Source organism: Rhinatrema bivittatum, chromosome 17 (genome assembly GCF_901001135.1).
Source record: "Rhinatrema bivittatum chromosome 17, aRhiBiv1.1, whole genome shotgun sequence".
Classification (NCBI taxonomy): domain Eukaryota; kingdom Metazoa; phylum Chordata; class Amphibia; order Gymnophiona; family Rhinatrematidae; genus Rhinatrema; species Rhinatrema bivittatum.
Window position 1 is genome coordinate 42,442,671 of NC_042631.1, and position 25,104 is coordinate 42,467,774.

The following is a 25,104-nucleotide window of genomic DNA, read 5'->3' on the forward strand; positions in this document are numbered from 1 at the left end:
TCTGAATTTTCAAGAAAGCTCATCACCCAGATAATGTTGCTAGCTGCAACTTTTATGGGTTATCTTAAGGCTTGGGGATAACTGCACAGAGCGGAGTTACTACCCTTAAGAGAAATGTGGAAGTAACCTGCACAGAGTGGCAGTTACTACCGTAAGAAGCTTACTGGGCAGACTAGATGGACCATTTGGTCCTTTTCTGCCATTATTTCTAAGTTATGAACCCATCTAAAAGTGGTTGCCATTATTACTAGTGTGCCGAAATGTGAAGCCACAGGGAAACACCGCTTTGGAGAGCACATTTGGGGAGGAATCCTGGAGAGTATTAGCCGGCATGAAAGAATGAAAGCCTATTGCTATTTAATGAACCTATTGTATTATTACTGCTACTGATGCAGACAGGGGTTCATCTGAGTATGAGTGATGGTATTTGTGTTAATTATTTATCTAAGAATTTGTTACATAATCCATAATTCTAAGCGGTTCAGATCGAAAACATTCACAAAGTAAAAATAGTCATACATTAAAATGACATGATACAAAATGTTTTGGCCTGCACACCCATTAGAATTTCTCCTAGATTATTGTTAGATCTCAAAGCACAAGCCAATAGAATGCAACACAGTGAAGCTCAGGAAGTTTTGGATTTGATGACCATGCTGGATTTTAGCCAGGGCTCAAACTCCCCCAAAATGTATCAGGACATATTACATCAGCCTTCATTCCTTATGGGAGAATAATCTGAGCTGACACTAGAGAACCTCATGACAAGCCCAATGTCTTGGATGGATCACTTTGTAGTAAAACATCAATTCAGTGGTTATATTGGATGAAGAAGGACAGCACAGAACAAAGAAAGTTCAAGCAGAGAACAACCAAATCTAGTTCTGTTGCTCGAGGCCTTACAGCCGTCATCAGATCAGGCAGAGAAGGGTATTAACTGCTGCAATTGTACATCTGAAAAATAGAGGAAGGCTCCTTTTGGTAAGTCTTCCCCATGGTATTCTGATTCTGAAACCTTGCAAGATCTCAAATGCAAAGGTTGCAGAGCAAAAAGGAAATGGATGAACATGGAGAAGCCTAAAAAATCAGAAGGCAGGATGCTGTTGAAAATATATATGGATGCTTAGGGGCAGATTTTAAAAAGTACGCCCGCGCACTTTTGTTCGCATGACCGGCGCAAACAAGAGTACGCCGGATTTTAATAGATACGCGTGTAGCCGCGCATATCTTTTAAAATCTGGGGTTGGCGCGCAAAATCGGCAGGCTGTGCAAAATCTGCAGCCTGCCTCCGTTCCCTCCAAGGCCGCTCCAAAATCGGAGCGGCCTTGGAAGGAACTTTCCTTCCACCACCACCCCGCACCTTCCCCTACCTAACCCCCCCCCCCCCTGCCCTATCAAAACCCCCTCACCTTTGTTTGAAAAGTTACGCCTGCCTGAGGCAGGCGTAACTTGCACGCACTGATGGGCTGCTGGTGCACCAACGCCCCCGGGCCGGCACCATACCCCCAACACGCCCCTGAACATTGCGCCGCCCCCCGACACGCCCCCAAACAAAGCCCCGGGACTTATGCGCGCCGCCGAGCCTATTCAACATAGGCTTGACGCGCGCAGGGGGAGCTTGGGGCAGGTTTTCGGGGGGTATGCGCATATCTTACGCGCATACCCCTTTGAAAATCTGCTCCTTAGAATATAGTCAGATGACTATGCAGAAATGTTTTACAATTCTACAAATAAATACAGAGAACTATTTCATATTGGAACTTTTGAATGTACTGACTTGGGGCCTGATTTAATAAGCATTTTTCCCAGAGACATAGAATGAGAGAAAAGCCTTAGCAATCCAGGCCCTTGGTTTGTAATCAGTTTGCAGAATTTTTCAGGAATAAAATTACAAAGATCTGCTAGGGGGTTTAGTGATGCCAATAACAGATCACTTACGCAGTCCTACAGTGAGGTGAAGTCACAGTGCTGGGAGGCCTTTTCTAACGTAGATTGAAGGAATTGGTTTGAAGATTAGGCCTATGACCTGGGAACTAGATCCATAGTCATCATGGATGAACAGAGCTGCAGGATCAAGATGTGGCAACAAATCTTACTAAAAATATACAGTAGTGCAAATCCCTTAAAGCAGGAATGAAGATCTTTACTGTAAAAAAACAGTTCTTTGATATAAGGAATAAAAATTTCAGACCAGTGTCTAATCTTCCCTATTTTGGAAAGATTGAGAGAGTGGTTTAGATCTAGTTATTGAACTGCTTGGATGAGCTGGATTATTTTAATATCTGCCAGTTAGGTTTTAGATCTAAACAAAACCACCTAGAAAGACACTGGTAGCTGCAAGAGAGTGCCATAAGGAGCCAGGTTTCTTTGGGCATATGCCTGGAAAGATTTGGAAGTAAGGTTTGCATTCCTGTCAGCCAGGCAGAAGTAAGGACAGGCAGGGCCGGCGGAACCACTAAGTGAACTAGGCAGAGGCCTAGGGTGCCAGGGTCCCAGGAGCAGCAGTCGCGGCAGCAAGAGCCAGCAACTTGTCCATTGTCACCTGACCCAGGGCGTCTCTCAGCCGAGCGGTAACCTGTCCCCCCCCCCCCCCCCCCACTCTGTTGTGGCTCTGTCAGGCCAGACCCCGGCTTGCACTGCCTCCTGCCATCTTGCTCCAGCTTCCTCCGCATGGAGGAGTGGGAGAGTACACAAGTCCACATGATGCGACGAGGGGGAGTGGAGTTGGGCGCAAGGAAGAAGGCACCTAGGGCGCGTAATACCCTCGCACTGGTCCTGAGGCCAGGAATGGTTCAGTGCCCCTGGAAGCAGAGGAAGCACAGCAGCCTTATGAATCGCCTGACTGGTGCTCTACCCTCCAGAGTGTGAAAGGTTCAGAGATTCAAGAGGAAGATAATGAAAGCAAATGTGCAGGGGCCAGGGAGAGGCTTGTGGACAATCCTCTGGGAAGTAACAGATCACTTGTGCAAAGAATAGCTTAGGCTCTGAACACTTTTTTTTTTTTTTTTTTTTAGTGAATAAGCATGTGGATAAAGGTGAGGAAGTTGATATAATGTATCTGGATTTTCAGAAAACATTTTTCATGAGAGACTCTTGAGGAAGCTAAAAAGTCATGGGATAGGAGGCAATGTTTTATTTTGGATTGAGAACTGGTTAAAAAACAGAGTTGGGCTAAATGGTCAATTTTCTCAATTGAGAAGGGTGAACAGTGGAGTGCCCCAGGGATCTGTACTGGGACCACTGCCTTTTTAACATATTTATAAATGACCTAAAGATGGGAAGAACAAGTGAAGTAATCAAACAAGAAAATTGTGAGAAATTACGAGGGGAACTTGTGAGATTGGCAGACTAGACATCCAAATGGGAGATGGCATTTAATGTGGACAAGTGTAAAGTGATGCACGTAAGAGAGAGCAACCCAAATTACAGCTACAAAATGAAAGGTTCCAAATTGGGAGTGACCATGCAGGCAAAGGATCCTAGGCATCATTGTGGATAATATATTGAAATCACCTGCTTGGTGTGCGTTAGCAGCCAAGAAAACTAATTGAATGCTAGGAATTATTAGGAAAGGAATGGAGAATAAAATAGAGAATATCATAATGCCTTTGAATCGTTCCATGATGTGAACACACTCAAGAATTGTCTGCAGTTCTGGTTACAACATCTCAAAAAAGATATAGCGAAATTAGGAAAGGTATTGAGAACGGTGCCCAAAATGATAAAGGGCTGGAACGATCCACCTGTGAGGAAAGGCTAAAGAGGTTAGGACTCGTCAGCTTGGAGAAAAGATGGCTCAAAGGTGATATAATAGTGGTCTATAAAATGAGTGGAATAGGTAAATGTGAATTGGTTGTTTACTCTCAAAAAGTACAAAAACTAGGGGACACACAATGAAGTTACTAGAAAATATATTTAAGACAAACAGGAGAAAATATTTTTTTACTCAATGAATAATTAAACTCTGAAATTTGTTGCCAGAGGATATAGTAAAAGGTTTGGAAAAGTTCCTGGAAAAGTCCACAAATGATTGTTAAGGTGGACTCGGGGAAATTGACTGCTTTTCCCTGGGATAAGCCAAATGGAATCTATAGACCTTTTGGGATCCTGCCAGGTACATGTGACCTGGATTGACCTCTGGATACTGTGCTTGATGAACCTTTCATCTGACCCAGTATGGCAAATCTTTATTCTTATAGATTTTCATACTGCCCAGAACATATTTTGTGATAATGTCATGAGACTCTGCTGGCTATTCATCTCTAACAGAAGCAAAGTTTAGTGGAACGAATAATAGGGCTTGTTTTATATTGGCAGTGAAGCTTTGGGATTCAATGCCCAGAAAAATGAGAACAAGTTCAGACTATTATGGCTTAAAATACACAGCCTTAAAGGCCTATGAAATGCTGTTTGCACATAATGTTTGCTCTATAGTATCATAAGACAGCTCAGTGACATATTAGAGCCATTAAAATACTCTGGGAGGGCTATTAAGTAAATTGATATCTTAGAATGTTTTAGCTTTGTTATTGGCTGTATTAATACTAGGTGTTATGTTTTTTTTTTAATATATATATCTCTATATCTATTGTATCTATGGATGGGAAGAAGAAACATTTTTTTCATTTCATTTTCATGGGTTTGATGTCCCATGACTTTCATTTCATCAAATGTTTTTGTTCATTTTGTAAAAAAAATAAAATAAATATTAAACAAACCCCCCCACTCCCACAAACTTAACTGGTATGGGGGGATCAAATGCCTGGGCCTTGCGTAAGGCATAGGTTGAGATTGCGGCGACCTACAGCTTCCTAGGCTCTACAAGGACGAGGCTTCATCCGGGGTCTAAGCATCAGGATGATAGCAGCGACTTTGGCCTACAATCTACACACAGCCCAGGCTTTAAGGCCTGGACCTGATGCCTGCACATCTGCCTAGGCCAAGACCCTGGCCCAGGCCAGATGCCAGACTCAGTTCAGAGACTGGGTCCCGACACTGGGGCCTCAGCCTAGATCCGGCCCGATGCCGGGATCTGCCCCAGAGGAAAGGACCCAACACCTGTGCCTCAGCCTAGGCTGGGGCCTGCTGTGACCCAGTCTGGAGACTAGGTCTGGATGCCGGAGCCTCAGCCCTAGCCCAGGCTTGAGGCTGGGTCCCAAGTCCTGGGCCTAGGCCAGGGTCCAGGCACAGGCCTGATGTTGTGACCCAACCTAGAGGCTGGGTTTCGTCACCTGGGCCTAAGCCTAGGGCCAACACCACAACCCTGGTTGGAGACCAGGTCTCAACGCGGGAGCCTCGGCCTAGTGTCAGGCAAGGGCCTTGGAGTGCTCCTCTTCCAACTTCAATCTTTGGCACTTGAAGCCAACAGATGCCATGCTCTAGTGTTGCGCCAGAGTTGATTAACTCTGGCGGACCACCAGAGGGTTGCGGCCTTGGGACTGGGCCCATGAATCAGGACCCAGCCTCTGGGTTGGGTCCCGGTGTCTGGTCTGGGTCCAGACTGAGTTCCCGGCCTCGAGACCCAGTCTCTGAACCAGGTTGTGGTGTCAGGCTGCATCTCATGCGTTGAGCCTTGGCCTCCGGGGTGGGTCCCAATATTTGACTGGGTCCCTGCCAAGGCCCCGGCATTGGGAACCTGTCTCTGATCCAGGTTGTGGCCTTGGGCCTGGGCTCAGATCCCGGCCTAGGTTCAGGTCCCGGCATTGGGACATGATCTATGATTTGGTTTGCAGTGTCAGGCCCCAGCTAAGTCCTAAGCCCAGGCATCAGGACCGTGCCTCTGGGTTGGGTCCTGATGTCTTGCCTGGGTCCAGGCCCAGGCCCTGATGACGGAACGTGGTCTCAAGACTGGTTCATGGCATCAGGCCTAGGCCTGGACATTTGGAACTGGCCTCTGGATCTGTTCCCAGCATTGGGCTTGGGCCTGGACCACGATGCTGGATCCCTGGTTCAAGTAAGAGTTTATATTTTAGGGTTTCTATCAAGGCCACGTGTTAGGCATGTCTCTCATCTGAGACCCTGGTGTTGCTCTCTGGTCTAGGCCGTGATTCATATGTTGCGCCAAGGTCTAGGCCATAAGCCCAGGCCCCGGCATTATGCTGTGACCTAGTCCCAGTCCCTTTCTTTGAGTCTCTGCCTATTTACTAGGCAAGGCCTCTGCTTCAGACCTTTGCCTAGGCCTGATGGATCAGTCTTATTTTCAAACAAAATGTGAAAACCAACAAAATTTGTTGAATTTTCAATCATTCACGTTGATAACGAAGTGAAATGAAATGAAATAGGAAATTTCATCTAATTTCCTGTTTTGTTTTTCTCAAATGCCCATGCCTAATTGTATCTATTTTTATGTGATAATGGTTTGGATGAGTTTGTCTTAATTTATCTATGTTAATTTATGATGAATTAATTTAGTGATATATATTGTTCTGGGCTTTTTAGTACCATGAAATTTGAAAAACAGATAAATATGAATGCTAATTTTGTTTTTCTTTTTATTGAGGTCTGTATTCACAAATTGTGATATTTTTATGATCCATGACTTATAAGTGGTGGATCACAACTTTACAATATCTAAGTTCTACAATTATTCATTTGTACAGTAGGAATATATTTTAATCAGCAGACTGGATACAGGCATCTGATCAACATCCCCTTCAAGAGACACGTCAAAAACTTCATCTTCCTCACCTTTCTCCTTATTAACGCTCAATCCCTAACCAAAAAATTCATGGTATTAGCCGACCTCATCCAAGATAAAAATCCTGACTTCATTGCCATAACCGAAACATGGCTCAAAAATACAGATCATGTAATATCTAACCAAATAACCCACTCCGACTATGACTTATTCTCCATCCCTTGCAAGTATCGCAGAGGAGGAGGCCTACTCCTTATCATAAAAAAGAAATTCAACATGAAACTGATACTGCACAACCTCCCGAAGAAGTACGAAGTTGCTCTCTTCGACTCAGAGACCCTACAAATATGCCTAGTCTACTGCCCCCCCAAGCTCCTAGATAGCGAAGTATCCCCACTCTTAGAATACTTAATCTCGAACATCAGCACAAAAAAAACTACCATCATTCTCGGGGATTTCAACCTCCACACAGACTCCATCCCCAGATCTCAAAGCTGCCAAACACTGCTTGACATGCTTTCCAGCTTCAACCTGCACCAACAAGTGAACTTCCCTACACATAAAGCAGGTCACACGTTAGATCTGGTCTTCACCAACCACCACTTCGCAGATTCACAAATATCATCCAATCCAGTCCCCTGGTCGGACCACTTCATCATACAATGCAAGACACAAATACAGAACAACAACTTGAAGGATGCATCTGACCGACCATCATTCAAATACCGACCTCCCTTCCAACTCAACCTACTACAACAAGAGCTCACTAAACAACTCGCTAACTTAGACCTCTCTAACATCAACAACGCCATACTATCCTGGCTCCACCTCAAGGAACAAACTGCCAACAATATAAACCCCATAAAAACAAAAAAGATTAAAAAAACAAGTGATGAAAAACAACCCTTGGTTCAACTCACATCTCAGATCAATGAAAGGCAACCTAAGAAAATTAGAAAAGGAATGGAGAAAATCCAATTGCCCAGCAACCACTCAATGATACCGTACGCTACTTGCATCATATAAAAAAACAATCATGAACACCAAACGAGACTACTATAGTCTAAAGATAAAGAACTCCTCAAACAGTTCTAATGCTCTGTTCAACATCGTACAAAACCTGATTGAAGAAAACAACTACAGCACCGGCACAACAAATACAAATAACCTAAGCCAAGACCTAGCCCTGTTCTTCAAGAACAAAATAAGCAAGATTACCAACTCCTTCAACACCCACTCAAAACACGGAGGACCAAAACGTAAAATCAACCATAACACCCTGGTTGAACTTCGTACCAATATCCAACAAAGACGCCGAAAACATGCTAAAAAAAATCAACCCAGCGCGCCACGAACTAGATATAATCTCAACCCGAAACCTGAAAGAAATGGCACACATCATCGCCCCGACCATTGCAGCAATCATAAACAAATCCAATTCCAACCCAATTAAAAACAGCAACTATCACTCCAATCTTGAAAAAGAAGGACCTTGACCCTGCAGATCTGAATAACTACCGCCCCATCTCAAACCTCCCACTACTCACCAAGATGACTGAGAAAGCAGCAATGATTCAGCTTAACATCTAGAAGACAACAATATCCTACATACCTCTCAACACGGATTCAGGAAAAACAGAAGTACAGAAACTCTGCTAATCAATCTATCAAATAAATTAATCAGGGGTCTCGATGACAAACTAAATCACATACTAATTCTACTTGATCTCTCCGCGGCATTCGATATGGTTGACCACGAAAGCCTGATATCAAGACTTGCACACATCGGTCTTGTTGATAAAACACTAAGCTGGTTCACCTCCTCCCTAAAAGAAAGATACTTCAAGGTCACCATTAACAACAATTCATCTAATCCCCTCCCACTTGATACCAGGGGTACCACAAGGCTCCGCCCTATCTGCCACCCTCTTTAATATATACCTACTCCCACTCTGCCACTTCATCTCAAGTCTTGGCATAACATATATATATGCAGATGACATTCAACTACTCATCCCTGTATCCAACACCATCGATGAGACACTAAAAACCACTGCCAACCACCTAATCGCCATCAGAGACAAGCTAAACCAACTAAAACTTTGTCTCAATATGAATAAAACCGAATGCATCCTCATAGGTAAACACAACTCTGGTTTGACAACTTCTTCACACTTCCTACAAATCGACAACATCTGCATCCAACTGAAAAACACTACAAAAGACCTCGGAATCTGGATTGACAACGAACTCAACTTAAAAAAGAACATCGCAGCTAAAACAAAAGAAGGCTTTCATAAACTCCACATCCTGAAACACCTAAAACCACTTCTCCACCATCAAGATTTCTGAACTGTGCTGCAATCCCTCATCTTCAACAGCCTCAACTACTGCAACTCTCTTATGATCGGCCTCCCAAAATCCACCATAAAGCCTCTCCAATTGTTTCAAAACGCCGCTGCCAGAATCCTTACCGGCAAGAAGAAATCAGATCATATCACCCCTGTTCTGAAAAGTCTCCACTGGCTACCAATAGCACAAAGAATTGAATTAAAAGCTTTGACAATTGTCCACAACGCAATATTCAAAGAAGCCAACTCCGCCCTCAATGACATGATTCACCTTCACAAAGCGCAACATTCTACCAGAACAGCATGCAAACTGAATCTAGACATACCTTCCCTCAGCATAGCTAAACTTACCAACACGAGGAACAGAGCCTTCTCCATCGCAGGACCCAAATTATGGAACACCTTACCACACTACCTAAGTTCACTCAGTGACATCAAATCTTTCAAAAAGGAACTCAAAACTTGGTATTTCAACCTAACTTTCCATGATGGCGTCAGTTAAGCCACCCGCAACTTCCTATCTCATTTCCCTCCTTTGCACTTCACGCTATAACCTCCTCGAATGTCCTCCCCCACCCCTCCCCCCTCAATACCGATCCTCATCTCCCCGCGTCCCACCCCTCAGATCAGCCTCTCCGATACAATAAGTCCTATTGTACCCCTCACCTAACAATGAACTCTGCTTAAGTTCTCCCCTTTTATTAAATGACAATTTCGTCTGTTGTAAAAATGTTCATTTCCAGTTTGTAATCGTCTCTCCCTTTAAACCTATGACCCGAACATCGTTCCTAGTATATTAAGTTGTTCCAATGTTATTAAATTGTATTAAGTTGTTACCATGTAAACCGGAGTGAAGGCAATCTGCTATACTTCGGTATATAAAAGCCTCGAAATAAATAAATAAATATAAGAATAATCCAAAGGTGATATACCGTACATGAGCTTTTGAGAACATGGAGTGTTCCCCCTTTAGATGTTTCCTTGAGGAAAATGTTTTATTCTACATATACCAACTAATAGAGTCTAGTTTGATCAACATCAGTATCATAAGTCCACTAATATGTGATTATTACATGAAAAGAAAGAGGTTATGATATTTTATTTTATCTATTATATTTACCAGAAAGAAAAATCTCTGGTGAGTAAAATGGTGGGTACATTAAGGGAGCAAAAAAAGATTCTTAATTGCTTTTTACTAAATCCAAGTGGCATCTGAATGCTGATTGGCTCATCTGGTAAAAATAAACTTATGATTCTTTGTAAGCAGTAACCATTTTTATTGGATCAACACATTGATCTTAAAAGCTTGTGCATTATTGTCCATCCAGAAAAAGATACCACAACTTACAAAGAATCCAGTATTCTCCAACTAGTATAACTCAGCAGCTGAGCCTAGGTTAATAGCACAGATTTTTCTCCAGTCTTGCATATCCAAGATTAATTCTTTCTGGGGCCCAGAAAGTGTTTTCTTTGGTTGCCAGGACTCAACATGTGAAGTATGGTTTTTTAGAACAAGAACAGAGTTTGTCTTGCATCTCAAAAAAGGAGTGAACCGCAGTTCGATGTGTGAGTTGATTGGTTAGGGGCTGGAAGTATATGCACAGAGTATGCCACTCTTATATTCTGCCTTATTTTTTCATGTACAGGAAAATGAATTGTCATGCTACTGCTTCTATCAAAATATCTCCAATCAAAACATACCAGTCCCTTTCTAATACAAGGCCACTGGTGCTTCAACAGCTGCTATAATCTTTGAGGATGAGCATCTACAGTATATGTTACTAGATGTATGTGATTATATTAAGCATATGCAACGTGAACTGATGCAATATGTCTTGGCAGCAAAAACTTCTATTGGAGATGCAATTGCAACAATAGTGTACATTGGTCAAAGAATTTATAGTTTACAGTGTTGAAACTAGGGCCCCGACACAACCGTGTTTCGCATCGGGCTGTGTCAGGGGGACCAGATACAGTAATAATCTATAAGAAACAACATATATAATATTGAGCAGAAGGCGAACAACAGACTTAAAAGGAAACATTAAATATGTATATATCTAGACAAACATAGAGGAAGATGGCAACAGCAAGATAATAGAGGCTAAAGAATAGGGGGAAGGGGCAGGGGGAGGACAGGGAAATAGAGAAGGGGGAGGGAAAGGAGGGGAACGAAAAGATAAGGGAAGGGGGTTAAAAAGAGGTTGTATTAAAATTTTTGGAACAATAAAGCAGGCAGTCATGATATCAAAACAATTTATTGGAGCAAGTGGAAAAAGGGGGGGGGGGTGGGTCAGGGAGGGGAAGAGAGAGTAGTTAATATATTAACTGAAAAATTCCAGTAAGCAATTGAAGTATTGAATGAACTGAAGAATATACAGTGAAAACATGTTAAAAATGACCAAAAGTGTAGTATGTCTTAAAAGAACTCATTATTCTCAGAATGACATGCAGTAATGATTTATTTGTTTGGACTAACCAATAAATAATATATAATTTTAAAAAACTTACTTTTTTGAGGTGATGATGTTAACGTTTGATCAGGACTCAAAAGATGAGATACATCTACTGTTGTTTTTATTGTTGAATGAGGAGTTATGAAAATTGGTGAAAAGGTTGAGTGTGATGTAAGTGTCTTCGATGTAGTTGAAGTCTGCTTTGTGGTTAAGGATGGCATGGTTGTTCTGGATGATGTCAGACTTGTAATTGGTGATTCGGTTCTGGTTGATGAAGTTTTCAGGATTGAGGTTGGCAGTGTGGTTCTGGTGGTTGTCAACGTTGAGGTTGGTGGTGTGGTGGTGGTGGTTGATGTCAGGGTTGAGGTTGGTGGTGTAGTGGAGGTGGTGGTTGATGTTAGGGTTGAGGTTGGTGGTGTGGTGGTGGTGGTGGTTGATGTCAGGGTTGAGGTTGGCAGTGTAGTGGTGAGGGTGGGTGGTTGATGTCAGGGTTGAGGTTGGTGGAGTGGGAGTGGTGGTTGATGTCAGGGTTGAGGTTGGTGGAGTAGTGGTGGTGGTGGTTGTCAGGGTTGAGGTTGGTGGTGTAGTGGTGGTGGTGGTTGATGTCAATGTTGAGGTTGGTGGTGGTGTGGTGGTGGTGGTTGATGTCAGGGTTGAGGTTGGTGGAGTAGTGGTGGTGGTGGTTGTCAGGGTTGAGGTTGGTGGTGTAGTGGTGGTGGTGGTTGATGTCAATGTTGAGGTTGGTGGTGGTGTGGTGGTGGTGGTTGATGTCAGGGTTGAGGTTGGTGGAGTGGGAGTGGTGGTTGATGTCAGGGTTGAGGTTGGCGGTGTAGTGGTGGTGGTGGTTGTCAGGGTTGAGGTTGGTGGTGTAGTGGTGGTGGTTGATGTCAGGGTTGAGGTTGGCTGTGTGGTTATCAGGGTTGAGGTTGGCAGTGTGGTGGTGGTGGTTGTCAGGGTTGAGGTTGGCGGTGTAGTGGTGGTGGTGGTTGATGTCAGGGATGAGGTTGGTGGTGTAGTGGTGGTGGTTGATGTCAAGGTTGAGGTTGGTGGTGTAGTGGTGGTGGTGGTGGTTGATGTCAGGGTTGAGGTTGGCAGTGTAGTGGTGGGGGTGGTGATTGATATTGGGGTTGAGGTTGGTGGAGTAGTGGTGGTGGTGGTTGTCAGGGTTGAGGTTGGTGGTGTAGTGGTGGTGGTGGTGGTTGATGTCAGGGTTGAGGTTGGTGGTGTAGTGCTGGTGGTGGTTGATGTCAATGTTGAGGTTGGCGGTGTAGTGGTGGTGGTGGTGGTGGTTGATGTTAGGGTTGAGGTTGGTGGTGTAGTGGAGGTGGTGGTTGATGTTAGGGTTGAGGTTGGTGGTGTGGTGGTGGTTGATGTCAGGGTTGAGGTTGGCAGTGTAGTGGTGAGGGTGGTGGTTGATGTCAGGGTTGAGGTTGGTGGAGTGGGAGTGGTGGTTGATGTCAGGGATGAGGTTGGTGGTGTAGTGGTGGTGGTGGTTGTCAGGGTTGAGGTTGGTGGTGTAGTGGTGGTGGTTGATGTCTGGGTTGAGGTTGGTGGTGTAGTGGTGGTGGTGGTTGATGTCAATGTTGAGGTTGGTGGTGTAGTGGTAATGGTGGTTGATGTCAGGGTTGAGGTTGGTGGAATGGTGGTGGTGGTTAATGTCAGGGTTGAGGTTGGCGGTGTAGGTGGTGGTGGTGGTTGTCAGGGTTGAGGTTGGTGGTGTAGTGGTGGTGGTGGTGGTTGATGTCAGGGTTGAGGTTGGCAGTGTGGTGGTGGTGGTTGTCAGGGTTGAGGTTGGCGGTGTAGTGGTGGTGGTGGTTGATGTCAGGGTTGAGGTTGGCGGTGTAGTGGTGGTGGTTGATGTCAAGGTTGAGGTTGGTGGTGTAGTGGTGGTGGTGGTGGTTGATGTCAGGGTTGAGGTTGGCAGTGTAGTGGTGGGGGTGGTGGTTGATATCGGGGTTGAGGTTGGTGGAGTAGTGGTGGTGGTGGTTGTCAGGGTTGAGGTTGGTGGTGTAGTGGTGGTGGTGATGGTTGATGTCAGGGTTGAGGTTGGTGGTGTAGTGGTGGTGGTGGTTGATGTCAATGTTGAGGTTGGCGGTGTAGTGGTGGTGGTGGTGGTTGATGTCAGGGTTGAGGTTGGTGGAATGGTGGTGGTGGTGGTTGATGTCAGGGTTGAGGTTGGTGGTGTGGTGGTGGTTGATGTCAGGGTTGAGGTTGGCGGTGTAGTGGTGGTGGTGGTTGATGTCAGAGTTGAGGGCTGTGTGGTTATCAGGGTTGAGGTTGGTGTAGTGGTGGTGGTGGTTGTCAGGGTTGAGGTTGGCGGTGTGGTGGTGGTGGTTGATGTCAAGGTTGAGGTTGGTGGTGTAGTGGTGGTGGTGGTGGTTGATGTCAGGGTTGAGGTTGGCAGTGTAGTGGTGGGGGTGGTGGTTGATGTCAGGGTTGAGGTTGGTGGTGTGGTGGTGGTTGATGTCAGGGTTGAGGTTGGCGGTGTAGTGGTGGTGGTGGTTGATGTCAGAGTTGAGGGCTGTGTGGTTATCAGGGTTGAGGTTGGCAGTGTAGTGGTGGTTGTGGTTGTCAGGGTTGAGGTTGGTGTAGTGGTGGTGGTGGTTGTCAGGGTTGAGGTTGGCGGTGTGGTGGTGGTGGTGGTTGATGTCAAGGTTGAGGTTGGCAGTGTAGTGGTGGTGGTGGTGGTTGATGTCAGGGTTGAGGTTGGCAGTGTAGTGGTGGGGGTGGTGGTTGATGTCAGGGTTGAGGTTGGTGGAGTAGTGGTGGTGGTGGTTGATGTCAGGGTTGAGGTTGGCAGTGTAGTGGTGGGGGTGGTGGTTGATGTCAGGGTTGAGGTTGGTGGAGTAGTGGTGGTGGTGGTTGTCAGGGTTGAGGTTGGTGATGTAGTGGTGGTGGTGGTTGATGTCAGGGTTGAGGTTGGCAGTGTAGTGGTGGTGGTGGTTGATGTCAGGGTTGAGGTTGGCGGTGTAGTGGTGGTGGTTGATGTCAGGGTTGAGGTTGGCGGTGTGGTGATGGTGGTGGTTGATGTCAGGGTGGAGGTTGGCGGTGTAGTGGAGGTGGTGGTTGATGTTAGGGTTGAGGTTGGTGGTGTGGTGGTGGTGGTTGTCAGGGTTGAGGTTGGTGGTGTGGTGGTGGTGCTTGTCAGGGTTGAGGTTGGCGGTGTAGTGGTGGTGGTGGTTGTCAGGGTTGAGATTGGTGGTGTGGTGTTGGGGGTGGTTGATGTCAGGGTTGAGGTTGGCGGTGTAGTGGTGGTGGTGGTTGTCAGGGTTGAGATTGGTGGTGTGGTGGTGGGGGTGGTTGATGTCAAGGTTGAGGCTGGCTGTGTGGTTGATGTCAACGTTGAGGTTGGCGGTGTAGTGGTGGTTGATGTCAAGGTTGAGGTTGGTGGTGTGGTTGATGTCAGGGTTGAGGTTGGTGGTGTGGTGGTGGTGGTTGATGTTAGGGTTGAGGTTGGCGGTGTTGTGGTAGTGGTGGCTGATGTTAGGGTTGAGGTTGGTGGTGTGGTGGTGGTGGTTGATGTCAGGGTTGAGGTTGGTGGTGTGGTGGTGGTGGTGGTGCTTGATGTCAGGGTTGAGGTTGGTGGTGTAGTGGTGGTGGTTGATGTCAGGGTTGAGGTTGGCAGTGTAGTGGTGGTGGTAGTGGTGGTTGAGGTCAGGGTTGAGGTTGGCTGTGTGGTTGATGTCACGGTTGAGGTTGGCGGTGTAGTGGTGGTGGTTGTCAGGGTTGAGGTTGGCGGTGTAGTGGTGGTGGTGGTTGATGTCAAGGTTGAGGCTGTCTGTGTGGTTGATGTCAACGTTGAGGTTGGCGGTGTAGTGGTGGTGGTGGTTGATGTCAAGGTTGAGGTTGGTGGTGTGGTTGATGTCAGGGTTGAGGTTGGTGGTGTGGTGGTGGTGGTTGATGTTAGGGTTGAGGTTGGCGGTGTTGTGGTAGTGGTGGTTGATGTTAGGGTTGAGGTTGGTGGTGTGGTGGTGGTTGATGTCAGGGTTGAGGTTGGTGGTGTGGTGGTGGTGGTCCTTGATGTCAGGGTTGAGGTTGGCGGTGTAGTGGTGGTGGTGGTTGTCAGGGTTGAGGTTGGCGGTGTAGTGGTGGTGGTGGTTGATGTCAAGGTTGAGGCTGGCTGTGTGGTTGATGTCAACATTGAGGTTGGCGGTGTAGTGGTGGTGGTGGTTGATGTCAGGGTTGAGGTTGGCGGTGTGGTGGTGGTGGATGTGAGGGTTGAGGTTGGTGGTGTGGTGGTAGTGGTGGTGGATGTCAGGGTTGAGGTTGGTGGTGTGGTGGTTGTGGAGGTGGTTGAAGTCAGAGTTGAGGTTGGCGGTGTGGTGGTTGATGTCAGGGTTGTGGTTGGCGGTGTGGTGGTGGTTGATGTCAGGGTTGTGGTTGGCAGTGTGGTGGTTGATGTTAGGGTTGAGGTTGGTGGTGTGGTGGTTGATGTCAGGGTTGAGGTTGGCGGTGTAGTGGTTATGGTGGTTGATTTCAGGGTTGAGGTTGGCAGTGTGGTGGTAGTGGTGGTTGATGTCAGGGTTGAGATTGGCGGTGTGGTGGTGGTTGATGTCAGGGTTGAGGTTGGTGGTGTGGTGGTGATGGTGGTTGATGTCAGGGTTGAGGTTGGCTGTGAGGTGGTGATGGTGGTTGTTGAAGTCAGAGTTGAGGTTGGCAGTGTGGTGGTGGTTGATGTCAGGGTTGAGGTTGGCAGTGTGGTGGTTGATGTCAGGGTTGAGGTTGGCAGTGTGGTGGATGTCAGCGTTGAAGTTGGAGGTGTGGTGGTGGTGGTTGATGTCAGGGTTGAGGATGGTGGTTTGGTGGTTGATGTCAGGGTTGAGGTTGGCGGTGTACTGGTTGTGGTGGTTGATGTTAGGGTTGAGGTTGGCGGTCTGGTGGTAGTGGTGGTTGATGTCAGGGTTGAGGTTGGCGGTCTGGTGGTAGTGATGGTTGATGTCAGGGTTGAGGTTGGCGGTGTCGTGGTAGTGGTGGTTGATGTCAGGGTTGAGGTTGGCGGTGTGGTTGATGTCAGAGTTGAGGTTGGTGGTGTGGTGGTGGTTGATGTCAGGGTTGAGGTCAGAGTTGAGGTTGGCGGTGTAGTGGTTGTGGTGGTTGTCAGGGTTGAGGTTGGTGGTGTGGTGGTGGTGGTTGATGTCAGTGTTGAGGTTGGTGGTGTAGTGGTTGTGGTGGTGGTGGTTGATGTCAGGGTTGAGGTTGGTGGTGTAGTGGTTGTGGTGGTGGTGGTTGATGTCAGGGTTGGGGTTGGTGGTGTAGTGGTTGTGGTGGTTGATGTCAGGGTTGAGCTTGGTGGTGTGGTGGTTGATGTCAGGGTTGAGGTTGGCGGTGAGGTGCTGGTGGTGGTTGATGTCAGGGTTGAGGTTGGTGGTGTGGTGGTGGTGGTTGATGTCAGGGTTGAGGTTGGTGGTGACGTGGTGGTGGTTGTTGAAGTGAGAGTTGAGGTTGGCGGTGTGGTTGTGGTTGATGTCAGGGTTTTGGTTGGCAGTGTGGTGGTTGATGTCAGGGTTGAGGTTGGCAGTGTGGTGGATGTCAGCGTTGAAATTGGAGGTGTGGTGGTGATGGTTGATGTCAGGGTTGAGGTTGGTGGTGTGGTGGTTGATGTCAGGGTTGAGGTTGGTGGTGAGGTGGTGGTGGTGGTTGTTGAAGTCAGAGTTGAGGTTGGCGGTGTGGTGGTGGTTGATGTGAGGGTTGAGGTTGGCAGCGTGGTGGTTGATGTCAGGGTTGAGGTTGGCAGTGTGGTGGATGTCAGCGTTGAAGTTGGAGGTGTGGTGGTGGTTGATGTCAGGGTTGAGGTTGGCGGGGTAGTGGTTGTGGTGGTTGATGTCAGGGTTGAGGTTGGCGGTGTGGTAGTGGTGGTTGATGTCAGGGTTGAAGTTGGCGGTGTGGTAGTGGTGGTTGATGTCAGGGTTGTGGTTGGCAGTGTGGTGGTTGATGTCAGGGTTGAGGTTGGCAGTGCGGTGGATGTCAGCGTTGAAGTTGGAGGTGTGGTGGTAGTAGTTGATGTCAGGATTGAGGTTGGTGGTGTGGTGGTTGATGTCAGGGTTGAGGTTGGCGGTGTGGTGGTAGTGGTGGTTGATGTCAGGGTTGAGGTTGGCGGTGTGGTTGTGGTGGTGGTTGATGTTAGGGTTGAGGTTGGCGGTGTGGTGGTAGTGGTGGTTGATGTCAGGGTTGAGGTTGGCGGTGTGGTGGTGGTGATGGTTGATGTCAGGGTTGAGGTTGGCGGTGTGGTGGTAGTGGTGGTTGATGTCAGGGTTGAGGTTGGCAGTGTGGTGGTGGTGATGGTTGATGTCAGGGTTGAGGTTGGCGGTGTGGTGGTGGTGGTTGATGTCAGGGTTGAGATTGCTGGCGTGGTTTTGGTGGTGGTTGATGTCAGGGTTGAGGTTAATGGTGTTGTGGTGGTAGTTGATGTCAGGGTTGAGGTTGGTGTGGTGGTTGATGTCAGGGTTGAGGTTGGTGGTGTGGTGGTAGTGGTTGATGTGAGGGTTGAGGTTGGCGGTGTGGTGGTAGTGGTGGTTGATGTCAGGGTTGAGGTTGGTGTTGTGGTGGTGGTGGATGATGTCAGGGTTGAGGTTGGTGGTGTGGTTGATGTCAGGGTTGAGGTTGGTGGTGTGGTGGTGGTGGATGATGTTAGGGTTGAGGTTGGCGGTGTTGTGGTAGTGGTGGTTGATGTTAGGGTTGAGGTTGGTGGTGTGGTGGTGGTTGATGTCAGGGTTGAGGTTGGTGGTGTGGTGGTGGTGGTGGTTGATGTCAGGGTTGAGGTTGGCGGTGTAGTGGTGGTGGTTGATGTCAGGGTTGAGGTTGGTGGTGTAGTGGTGGTGGTTGATGTCAGGGTTGAGGTTGGCGGTGTAGTGGTGGTAGTGGTGGTTGAGGTCAGGGTTGAGGTTGGCTGTGTGGTTGATGTCACGGTTGAGGTTGGCGGTGTAGTGGTGGTGGTTGTCAGGGTTGAGGTTGGCGGTGTAGTGGTGGTGGTGGTTGATGTCAAGGTTGAGGCTGGCTGTGTGGTTGATGTCAACATTGAGGTTGGCGGTGTAATGGTGGTGGGTGGTTGATGTCTGGGTTGAGGTTGGCGGTGTGGTGGTGGTGGATGTGAGGGTTGAGGTTGGTGGTGTGGTGGTAGTGGTGGTGGATGTCAGGGTTGAGGTTGGCGGTGAGGTGGTGGTGGTGGTGGTTGAAGTCAGAGTTGAGGTTGGCGGTGTGGTGGTGGTTGATGTCAGGGTTGTGGTTGGCAGTGTGGTGGTTGTGAGGGTTGAGGTTGGTGGTGTGGTGGTTGATGTCAGGGTTGAGGTTGGTGGTATAGTGGTTATGGTGGTTGATGTCAGGGTTGAGGTTGGCAGTGTGGTGGTAGTGGTGGTTGATGTCAGGGTTGAGGTTGGCGGTGTGGTGGTGGTGGTTGATGTCAGGGTTGAGGTTGGTGGTGTGGTGGTGGTTGATGTCAGGGTTGAGGTTGGCTGTGAGGTGGTGGTGGTGGTTGTTGAAGTCAGGGTTGAGGTTGGCAGTGTGGTGGTTGATGTCAGGGTTGAGGTTGGCAGTGTGGTGGATGTCAGCGTTGAAGTTGGAGGTGTGGTGGTGGTTGATGTCAGGGTTGAGGATGGTGGTTTGGTGGTTGATGTCAGGGTTGAGGTTGGTGGTGTAGTGTTTGGTGGTGGTGGTGGTTGATGTCAGGGTTGAGGTTGGTGGTGTAGTGGTTGTGGTGGTGGTTGATGTCAGGGTTGAGCTTGGTGGTGTGGTGGTTGATGTCAGGGTTGAGGTTGGTGGTGAGGTGCTGGTGGTGGTTGATGTCAGGGTTGAGGTTGGCGGTGAGGTGCCGGTGGTGGTTGATGTCAGGGTTGAGGTTGGTGGTGTGGTGGTGGTGGTTGATGTCAGGGTTGAGGTTGGCGGTGTGGTGGTAGTGGTGGTTGATGTCAGGGTTGTGGTTGGCAGTGTGGTGGATGATGTCAGGGTTGAGGTTGGCAGTGTGGTGGATATCAGCGTTGAAGTTGGAGGTGTGGTGGTAGTAGTTGATGTCAGGATTGAGGTTGGTGGTGTGGTGGTTGATGTCATGGTTGAGGTTGGCGGTATAGTGGTTGTGGTGGTTGTCAGGGTTGAGGTTGGCGGTGTGGTAGTGGTGGTTGATGTCAGGGTTGAGGTTGGTGGTGTGGTGGTGGTTGATGTTAGGGTTGAGGTTGGTGTTGTGGTTGATGTCAGGGTTGAGGTTGGTGGTGTGGTGGTGGTGGTTGATGTTAGGGTTGAGGTTGGCGGTGTTGTGGTGGTGGTGGTTGATATCAGGGTTGAGGTTGGTGGTGTGGTGGTAGTGGTGGTTGATGTCAGGGTTGAGGTTGGTGGTGTAGTGGTGGTAGTGGTGGTTGATGTCAGGGTTGAGGTTGGCGGTGTAGTGGTTGTGGTGGTGGTTGATGTCAGGGTTGAGGTTTGTGGTGTGGTGGTAGTGGTGGTTGATGTCAGGGTTGAGGTTGGCGGTGTGGTGGTAGTGGTAGTTGATGTCAGGTTTGAGGTTGGCGGTGTGGTGGTAGTGGTGGTTGATGTCAGAGTTGAGGTTGGCGGTGTGGTGGTGGTTGATGTCAGGGTTGTGGTTGGCAGTGTGGTGGTTGATGTCAATGTTGAGGTTGGCATTGTGGTGGTGGTGGTGGTTGATTTCAGGGTTGAGGTTAGTGGTGTGGTGGTGGTTGATGTCAGCGTAGAGGTTGACAGTGTGGTTGACATCAGCATTGAGGTTGGAGGTGTGGTGGTAGTGGTTGACGTCAGCGTTGACGGTGGCAGTGTGGTGGTGGTTGATGTCAGGGTTGAGGTTGGCGGTGTGGTTGTGGTGGTGGTTGTCAGGGTTGAGGTTGGCGGTGTGGTTGTGGTGGTGGTTGATGTCAGCGTTGAGCTTGGAGGTGTGGTGGTTGATGTGAGGGTTGAGGTTTGAGGTGTAGTGGAGGTGGTGTTTGATGTCAGGGTTGAGGTTGGCGATGTAGTGGTGGTGGTGGTTGATGTCAGAGTTGAGGTTGGCGGTGTGGTTGGCGGTGTGGTTGATGTCTCAGTTGTAGTTGATGATGTAGTATTTTTTGACTGTGTTGAACTTGTTTGATTTGTGGTTGTAATTGTTGTGTGGGGTTTGGTTGGTTTGTGGGGTGTAGTGAAAAATGAAGAAGTTGGTATTTGTGTTGATGTCGGAATTGAAGTGGACAATGTTCTGCTTAATGTCTGTATCTTTGTTGAAACTGATATTGTGGTTTGTGTAGGCAATTCTGTGGTAAATGGTTTTGATATTGTGCTTGCTTCCATTGTCATTCTCGTGGTTGGTAATTCTGAACTTGTTGGTAGTATTGTGGATGGTGTTGAAACACTGCTTGGCATCGTGATCGTCAGAGTTGTGACTATAAGAAATAAATGATTACATGAAGGATAATGGATGATTAGAATACTGTAAATTCATTGAGGGTTCTGGTAATAGAAGTCAAGATCTAAGATGGTGCTATTGCTTGCTAATAATCACTTGCTTATTGTTAATTTTAGTGAGGACATTTTTCACCTAAAGTGATCAAAATTTATCATTTGTTAAATCAAGTAAAAGTGAAAATGATTCTTCTTTGTCAATTCTTTTGTTGTTTCCATTTAACCAGTAACAGCAAGAGTATATGTTTATGAAAAACCTGAGAGCATGATCGAAAAATGTTGTAGAGATCCAGAAATAGTTTTCCTCCATTTGAGTACAAAATTCATATCTTCCTTTAAATAAAAATGAGACTCTGTTTTTGTGACTTTTTTTTCCCAAAAATGGATTTTTCTTCATTCCTTATAAGGCAGAATTTTTAAGTTTCTGAGTTCTCAGATATATGCAAATTTTAAAAATAACATGCCAGTTCCTTTGGAACTGCATTTTTGTTGCTATGATCCTGATTCTGTACTGCATGAGTTTATTGCCCTGAAGTTAGCTAATTTTTTTTATATCTGTACCAGAAAGGTCAGGTCAAATATAAATATTTTGTGCAATGTAGATTTGCTGGATGTTTACCTGCCAATTTCCTATAGAATAAGTGAATGTGTCTTCCAGTTTGGAGATGTCTTCATATCTGTTTGATTGTAGTAGTTATGTCTAAGTTTTAGCCTGTTTGATATTTTTATTATATAAACATATTAACACAAGTCCGGTTTATGGTTTGATTATTGGTCAAAAGAAGTTAAAATGTTTCTAACAATATGACTATTTTAGAGTCCTACCCTAAAAATATTTTAAAAATAATATTTAAGGGTTTGTTTACTTTTCATTGTGTTACGTTCCCTACTAAGATCAAAAGTTCACTTACTTAAATATTATGTTCAGCTGGATTCTTCCCTTTCTACATTGATATCTTTGTCTTAAATCTCCACGGTTTTTGTTTTGGAAGTCGGTCACGTCATTCATGGTAAGCAAGTCGCTCTCTTCATGCTCTTTGTTCCTCGAGATGTAGCCCTCTTTTAGGAGACGTCTATGGCTGTATAGCTTTCAGAAGCTCTTTGATATGCTTAAAGAGCCTTCTACAAAATGGTTATGGTCCTTTTGCAGAGTTTTAAATTTGCTGTTACAGGACATCTTTACAGTTTTTCCATAGTAATCACAACCAAGATGCTTTCTGGATTTTGGCTACCGTAATTATCTCATGGGAAGAAGGTAATGTATATGGAAGTGATGAGGGAAATGCTTCTTTCAGTCATAATCACACAAAAAAAAAAAGCACTACACTGATAGGGATCATCAACATTTTGTTAAATTGGCAACTAACTATACCAAGATTTTCTGTGGCTTCTTTTTATTGCTAGAAATTAGCTAAATCAAACCAGGAACAAAATTATGCCTTTTTAGGTATAGTAGATGTGCTGATAAAGTGCTGCCATCCCACTTCTTTGACCTCCCAAGCTATTGATTCAGTTCAGTGTTCTTAATTTCAATTCCAATGCAGTTGTGTTCCTATCTTCTGGGAAAAATCAGGAACAATGCATTGGATAGAAAATGGAAAACTAGGGATAGAAGCATGCCATTGGCAACAGTGCATGTCATAATACAAATCCTCATTCATGACTTTTCATGAATTATTTGAGAATTGTCGGGCTGTGTCAGAGTTGCCAACTAAGTCCAAGTCATCCATGGCATGCTTAGCAATGTTTTGTAATTCTCTTTAGGTATTTGCATTGACAAGCCAGGAGAAATCCCAAATACTTGAAGGAAGATAGAGGAAAAAAAAGCAGTTATTCATGCCTTGAAGCCAATTGGCAGCTTGGTTCTGTGCACTGTACATGCAATAATTTACGCAATTAGCAACCATAAGGTATGATCATGTGAATCAGCTTTAAAAATTGTTTTCCTCATCTTCAAACCCAAATTAGCGGGCTGATACAGTAAAAGTCACAGGAGAGCGGGCAAATGCTTGCTCTCCTGGCGCGCGCACAGGCCACTCTCCTGTGCTCGCGATTCACTAAATTAATTTATTTAAATAAGGGCCCATGGCAAAAAGAGGTGCTAGGGACACTAGCGCGTCCCTAGCTTCTCTTTTTGGACAGGAGCGGTGGCTGTCAGAGGGTTTGACAGCCGACGCTCAATTTTGCCGGCTTCGGTTCTCGAACCTGCTGACAGCCACGGGTTTGGAAACTGGACACCGGCAAAATTGAGCATCCAGTTTTCAACCCACGAGCCGCGGGCTGATTTAAAAAATTTATTTTTTAAAAATGTTTAACTTTTTTTTAACTTTGGGGGCCTCCGACTTAATATCGCCATGATATTAAGTCGGAGGGTGCACAGAAAAGCAGTTTAACTGCTTTTCTGTGCACTTTATTTATTTAACATTTTTATATACCGGGATTCATGTAAAATATTACATATCATCTCGGTTTACATTATAACGGTAGCAAGCATGTAAGAATGTAATTGCATTGAACAGGGCGTGGAACTTGGATCACCGGCAGAAATTAATGCCGACCTTTGGGTAGGCGTTAATTTCTTAAAATAAAATGTGCGGCTTGGCCGCACATTTTACTTTCTGTATCGCGCAGGAATACCTAATAGGGCCATCAACATGCTTTTGCATGTTGCGGGCGCTATTAGGTTCGGGGGGGTTGGACGCGCATTTTCGACACGCTATTACCCCTTACTGAATAAGGGGTAAAGCTAGCGCGTCAAACGCGGGTTAACAGTGCGCTCCGCCGGAGAGCACTGTACTGTATCGGCCTGAATGTTATTTTATATTTAGGGGCACTGGGCACATCAACAGCAATTTTGCTACCGTCTGTGGAGCTTGAGACTGCAGGCTCATTTTCGTAGGTAGAATCCTCCTCCTCATGGAGTTTTCCTCTGAATAATGTGGCTCGTGTACACAATGGGAGGTCATTTTCAAAAGGATTTACAGGCGCATAACTCCTTCGAAAATTCACTCCATAGGACTGAATTGTCAAAAGGTTTGATGGGTGTAAAACAGCTACAATAGATGCTACTTTTACACACATAACACCTTTAAGAAATCACCTCCAATGTTGGTACTTTTTCTTTTTTACCTGAATACTTCCCTCCCCCTGCATCGAAGAAGGTGCAAAGTGCATGAGTAAATGTATACATGGAATTTTCAAAATGAAATCTCGGCACATACTTTCCCTCCCCCCAAGCTAACTTTGCCCCTTTTTGTAAACAGGGAGAAGTACACCCGCTGTACTTGCCCCATGTGGGGTGAGAGGCAATTTCAAAATCTGTCTGTATGCATTTTCTTTGGATTATTGCTGCCATCCTTAACTACTAAATAAATGGAAAGACAAAGATGGATACCTCAGGAATTCAGTGATAACAATGAATAAATAATATAGCTGTTGATGATTCCTATCCTTGCATGAATGGAATTGCTTAAATATTCCGTAGAATAAAATATTATGCAAGGCCTGAGTGATTGCCAGGACAGGGTTTTTCCATGTTCTTACCATTATCGTGCAAGGCAAGAGAGCATTGCAGGATTCCTATTGCTCTACAAATCATATCAGGAAGAACGGAAATTATTATACAGATAGTGATGAGCGTAACTCAAGTTATTTACTGAACTGTGCATGCTAAAGAGCAGAGAATGTAGAGCTAAACCCTAATGTTTATGCTCATTTCTGTGTGTTCCTTTGGTAGTCTGATTTATTGCTAAAGCTCTACAGCACTCATATGCATTAGAAAGCTGCTATTAATCCCCGAATACAGGCAGGTGACTGAAGCTCTGCCAGGCTGCCACTACTGATTGGCCTGACTAATACATGAAGGTTATTGAAATGGAACTTATGTATCACAAACTACTGTCATAGCCCCTAATTAACATGTTTTAAATGTTGTGTTGACCTAGAACACGAATGCAGATTTTGTACCTTCTGTTGGAACAACGGTATATAAAATTCCTAAATAAATGAGTGCCTTCTATATCAAAAGTTATTTGAGCTAGGATGGTATGGGGAGACAGAATGGGAGAGAAAGGGAAATCTTACATGGAGATTCATATAGTCTTATTTTAAAGCTCCTTCTGCATTGCTAGGTGCCACTTTTCTATTTCTTCCAAAACCTTTAAGTGGAATTTTTAAGACTGCCCATATTGGTATAAAATCTGCAGGTAGTTTTTATCTGTGGATTTTGCACTAATTTTCAAAGCAAACAGCGCACACAGGGGTGAATTTTCAAAATGTTAAAAAAAAA

At 46.0% G+C, this 25,104-nt stretch overlaps 1 protein-coding gene across 1 annotated transcript in view; it reads right to left on the reverse strand.

Moving 5' to 3' along the window:
* Positions 1-25,104, reverse strand: part of LOC115079490 (mucin-6-like) — a 150,397-nt gene that overhangs the window by 12,245 nt on the left and 113,048 nt on the right. The window contains exons 26-30 of the mRNA XM_029583114.1: positions 19,160-19,285; positions 18,089-18,438; positions 16,281-16,360; positions 13,297-15,460; positions 12,164-12,980 (exon numbers count right to left, since the gene is read on the reverse strand). Of these exons, the coding sequence (XP_029438974.1) occupies positions 12,164-12,980; positions 13,297-15,460; positions 16,281-16,360; positions 18,089-18,438; positions 19,160-19,285 (3,537 nt within the window). The remainder of the gene's footprint in view (positions 1-12,163; positions 12,981-13,296; positions 15,461-16,280; positions 16,361-18,088; positions 18,439-19,159; positions 19,286-25,104) is intronic.